Raw genomic sequence first — 5,746 nt, forward strand, 5'->3', positions numbered from 1 at the left:
ACAAGTAGATGTGTGCATTATAAACACGGCCGTAAAAAATCACGCCGAACGGCGCTCCGTGGGGTGTACTTTTTTACACCTCAAGTTTGGTGAAAAAAAAAAGAAAAAAGAAAAAAAATTAAAAAACACCAAACTTGAGGTGTAAAAAAGTACACCCCACGGAGCGCCGTTCGCCGTGATTTTTTACGGCCGTGTTTATAATGCACACATCTACTTGTAAAAAAAAAATCGCCGCGAACGGCGCTCCGTGGGGTGTAGTTCTCGCGGTTCTTACAACTCGGGGTGGTTCTCATTCTAGCAGCCCGGAAGCACCCTTTATTGTGAGAACCGCGAGAACCAATGTGAACACAACCAAAAATGCCTAAAAATAGCTAAAAAACACACAATTTTTTTTTAATATTTTTTATATAAAAATCGCTACTTTTAGTAGCAAAAAAAAATTAAAAAAAATTTTCTTTAAAAAAATTTTTTTGGCTACTAAAAGTAGCGATTTTAACATAAAAAATATTAAAAAGTTTTTTAGTATTTTGGCTTGGGGGTTGGGGGGGGGGGGGTTGGGGGGGGGTTAGGTTTTTGGGGGGTGGGGGTTAGGTTTTTTTAGGGTTTTTTTAGGTTTTTTTTAGCTATTTTAGGTTGTGTTCACATTGGTTCTCGCGGTTTTCGCAATAAAGGTGGTTCTCACATGAACCTTACGCTCTGTTCCCGAGTTAACTTAACGAGGGATAAGAAAAGAAAGCAAAAGTGAGAAAGAAAAGGACGAGAAAGGAAAAAGAAAGATGACTTTCCCACCGTTTCCTCCCAAATCGGAAGGAAAGAAAAATTAAAGAATTTAGCCTAGTTTTCCTGTCATTTCCTTTCTTTTCCCTCCTTAAATGAAACTCGGGAACACGACATGTTTTATTTTCCTTTCTTTTCCTTCCTTAAATGAAACTCTGCAACACAAAATATTTTTACTTTCTTTCTGTTTCCTTTCTTTTCCTCCCGTTAGTAAACTCTGGAACACAGTGTTACCCTATATATATATATGAGAAGGATCCGTTAGGAACCACCCTTTATTGCGAGAACCGTGAGAACCAATGTGAACATAACTAAAAATACCTAAAAATAGCTAAAAAGCATACAAATTTTTTTTAATATTTTTTATCAAAAAATCGTTGGATTTCGATACAAAAAAAATTAAAACAATTTTTTTTCTACTAAAAGTAGCGATTTTAATGTAAAAAATATTAAAAAAAAAATTTGTGTGTTCTTTTTATTTCTTTAGATTTTTTTAGGTTTTTTTGGGGTTTAGTTTTTAGCATTTTAGCTTGGGTGGGGAGGGGGGGGGTAGGTTTTTTAGGTATTTTTTGTTGTGTTCACATTGGTTCTCGCGGTTCTCGCAATAAAGGTGGTTCTCGCACGAAACTTACCCTATATATATATTAGTTTAGATCGTGTTATAAGTATTATGTACAAGTAACCGAAATACAAACATACATATTATGAAACTAAGAAATATTCGGCTTAGCGCCTCGCAACGCAGGCCACTTCCAAATTCTCAATCTTTAACCACAACAACCTTAAACTTTGAAGATGATGATGAAATCTACCACTTCAACGAAGAAGTTGTCCCCAAATATTGGATGGTGTATATTCTACTTGATAATAGATACAACGTATTTTTCAAATGTTAAATAAATACTACGTTTGTAATTGTTAGGCATCAAATAGTAGAGGGGTCAATTGTGAATATCATAGTATGAGGGTTGTAAATGTAACTAGTGATTTGTATTAGATTGTTATATAAACAAACAAGGAACGGAATGAAAGCATCGATGAATTGACTGGATTATACCCTTCTTCTTCTCTGAGTGTTCTTCCATTCTCTTCATCGATCTTGCTTGATTACCAATTTGATTCGTAACAGAATTTGTATATAAGTTTTGGATGTCTTAATTTTTTGTTAAATTAATATAAGTCGCACATGAACATGATCATATACAAATAGAATGATTTTAAGAAACTGCAAAAAAAAAAAAAAAAAAAAAAAAAAAAATGGTTGGCAAACAATCTGGCCTTGTACACGCTCAACCACCACCAAGTTAAGAGGCTCAAATTAGCCAACAAAAATTTCAATATCATATCATGTGTCACTGGTGTTTATATTTATATCTTTTCTTGCTTTGAACTTACCTGAACCACTCCTTTCAAACAGTCTCTCAACAAGAATATCCCACTTTGTTTCCCCCGGTTCCGATTTTGTAGTTGAGGTGTCTCTACCTCCACTTATGTCGCCAAGATCTTGATGTTTTGATGCCAGCTTGTCAGCAGATGATTGGTCTTCACTGTCCGTAGATGCTGACAAGGATTCTTGAGGTTCGTTTTCATCTTCATCTTCGTTTTTATTGGCATCGACAGCATGTGGTATGTTGAGGGACACGGCTCTTTCTAAAGCATCCTTGTGTTCTTTCTCTATCGACTGCAGCCGATCAAACTTTTGTACTGTTGGTGCTGTTGTCATTGTTTCTGAACTCTTCTCCTTCATTAACTACAGTTTTTGTTTCACAATTTTTTTTATTATAAGTGAAATGTCTTAAATGAACCTCTAAGAACAATCATACCGTGGGGCGTGCGTTTCAAAATCAATAATATGGTGAGAACCACATACACAATTGTACCTATTCCGGCTTGGATTTCCAAACTGGTTTGTAACCCGACCTAAGTTTCACTACCAAACCGGTTTCAGTCCGACCCAAACCATCAGTTTGTATACCGGTTCCCCCTCTCCTCACGCAAACCGGTTTCAACCAAACCCAATTTTTTTTAAATACCGGTTTACCACCCAAACCATTGTTAACCCGACCCAAACCGGTTTGAATAGGGTTCGAATAATTTTCACCCAAACCGGTTTCTCCTTAAACAGGTTTTGACCAAAGTTGACCAACCCAGTTCGGTTTATAACACGAACCGACAAATAAAACCGATTTGACCACCTCTAGCATTGCGTGACTCACGAGATTCTCAACATATTACTTTTTATTAAATGAGCGTACCCTGTATGAGTAGACTTACATTTAAAGCTTTCTCCGCTTCTCGATGAATCCAGATAATTGCATGATCAGCTGTAGCATGTGATGATAGAACAATGTGTTCAAATCTACCATCAACGGGAATTGCAGTTCTTACCTCTGGAGGGTATCTCCCACATCTGTTTACACAAGATGACTTTATTAAAACATTTAAATAAATCCCTCAATTATCTAAGTTGGTGATCCCAAATGAACCCGAACCCTACGAACAAACCCGGCACCCGAAACCCGAAATATTTGGTAGAGGTAATTAGACGGGTATAGGAAAAGGTTTAAAAATTAACGCGGGTTTGGGATGTGTATGGTATTGTGATACCCAGCCCAATTACCCAAAACATACATTACCCGTAAATATTTTCATTTTACTGTTGGGTAATATTATTACACAAAAATTAAAATAGTAACAAACTAAGGATTATACCCGATACCTAACGGGTAACTACCTAGATACCCGACGGGTATGGGACACTATTTTATGGACCGGGTTAGCAATACCGTCCCATCTTCATGAGCAAGATTATACCTGCAAAATTTTCTTTCTACAATATGGTAAATCCGGCCCGGAGCGTATAATCTTCTTGGATCTTTTAGTTTTCTACCTTCTGGTATGAAAGTATCCCTCAAGCAAACCAAAAAGATCAAACAGGGCAAGCAGAAAATCGATTTGAATATGTCTTCCAATGGGGTGGCTGTTCTTGGTAAGAAATCATCCTGTAATTTGTTCAATTAAATAATCAAAATCACATGCTTACCAGCTGGCTGTAACTTGCTTTTAAAATGAACGCATCAGGAGTGCCATGAGCACATGCAAGGGGTTTGAGTATTTGAACAAGTAATTTTTTATGAATAATAATTTAGTAATGTTGAAAAACAAACGCCTCGCATATGTGATACACGCTCCTCGTGCATCTACTGTTGAAATCAAAAAGCATCCGAGTACTACATTCCTTTTAAACCCAAGGGCCATAGGGTGAGCAAATAACCAAACTAACCAATCCGTGACCGAAATAACCAACTTAACCAAACCAAACACTTGCTCGATAGTTCAACGTTAAGCCATAACCGATTAACTGAACATTGTGGTTGTTTCTGTTTACGTGTGTGCCATAACCAAATTAACCGAACCTATCCTTTACAACAAACCCTAACCAATCATATTACAAGTAATCTTTTTAAAACCAAGGGCCCGTCATCTAACAAATTAATGTAATTCATGTAAATTATATTTTAGTATTTTTCTAATAACCAACGCCTTGCATACGCCACGCATTGCCTTTTAGGATCAAAAGCATCGAGTGCCACGTTCCTTTTAAAACCAAGGGCCGTAGGGTGCACAAATAACCAAATTAACCAGACTGTAACCGACTTAACCTAACCAAACCAAACAAGATACTTAACAGATAAGCCAACTGAATACCTGCAAGACAACTGAATAGATAACATCAGCATACTTAACGGCCAAATTAAGCGACATACACCTGGCGGGAGCAAGAGCAAAACACCTAACCAAGTCTCTGGGAATCCCACCCAACCTATCCCTATGATTGACAACAATAACAGTCAACAAGGCCGCCACACCAGACCCAAGGGAATGCCCAACAAACACCATCTTATAACAAGCCCCATTCTCCAACCACAAGTGTTTCAAATTCTCAGACTCCTTATTCAACAACCAGATGGCCGATTTCAACAACCCATGGTGCACATACCCGCCATCAAACATCTGCATACCCAACCGATTGTTCAACAACAATTTGTAATCACTCTCCTTCTTCAAATTCAGACCTCTAATAGCTAACACAATCTCTTTACGATCATGATCAAGGTAGATCAAGTAGGGTGGAGCTTGACCTAAGGTTTCTTGATAAGTGACTCGTTTGTCAACAAAATTAGGGTTTAACCGATATCCGCCGAGGGGTGGGGATTTGGGGTGGTGGAGGTCTTCTTCGTAGACGGCGAGGATGATGCGGCAGAGGTGGGGGACGGAGTCGAACTCGGCGGCGGTGGCTTGGGGCCAGGTGGCGCTGTCGTCGCCGCCGACGTAGGTGCAGCGTTTCCAGAGCCAGCGGAGGCAGCCGACGGCGAGGAAGCACTCGGCTCCGCAAACTACAGACATGTTGGGGGTAGAAGGAAGAATTGGGTTGTGAAGATCACATGGAGTTGAAGCTGGAGGGTTGAGAAGACGATGAAGAAAGGGATCTGGTACAGAGTGGTCGTCAAGTTGCTGTCATTGGGAGATTCTGGCGTGTATTCATGAGTTGGAATTCGATATGTTTTTACTTTGAAAATTGGATTAACGTAGGAAAGATGTTTTCAAGACAGGTTAAATGGGTTGTGTGTGTTCGTAAACATATTGTTTCTTTGGCGAGAGCAACTTGCCACTTGGCTCTTAAATAGGGATAAAACTCCAGCCTGTTCCACAAAATGGTTAATTGTAATGTTTCGAGGAACCATTTTTTTTTTTTTAACGGAAAAAAACATATATTCCATCAAAACTAGCAAGAATCTAGAAAAGATGATAGAAGCACCACGAAGCGGAGCACTAAAGAAAAAGAAAATACCACGAAAGACACGAAAGACATAAAATAAAACCTACACGACAGCCCTAAGGCATCGCCACACTAAGAAAGCCACGCATCACCAACAAAACACGACTCATGGCGGATGTGACAGAGGAA

The 5,746-nt window shown here is 38.7% G+C and overlaps 1 protein-coding gene across 1 annotated transcript; it reads right to left on the reverse strand.

Moving 5' to 3' along the window:
* Nucleotides 1–1,927: 1,927 nt before the first annotated feature.
* Nucleotides 1,928–5,428, reverse strand: LOC110894840. The gene is made up of 4 exons (XM_022142074.2): nt 4,486–5,428; nt 3,592–3,779; nt 3,052–3,187; nt 1,928–2,527 (listed from the first exon to the last, which is right to left on the reverse strand). The coding sequence occupies exons 1-4, from the start codon at nt 5,182–5,184 to the stop codon at nt 2,123–2,125; spliced, it is 1,428 nt and encodes a 475-aa protein (XP_021997766.1). The 5' UTR covers nt 5,185–5,428; the 3' UTR covers nt 1,928–2,122.
* Between the last annotated feature and the right edge of the window lie 318 nt (nt 5,429–5,746).

This window comes from Helianthus annuus, chromosome 12 (assembly GCF_002127325.2).
Source record: "Helianthus annuus cultivar XRQ/B chromosome 12, HanXRQr2.0-SUNRISE, whole genome shotgun sequence".
Taxonomy (NCBI): domain Eukaryota; kingdom Viridiplantae; phylum Streptophyta; class Magnoliopsida; order Asterales; family Asteraceae; genus Helianthus; species Helianthus annuus.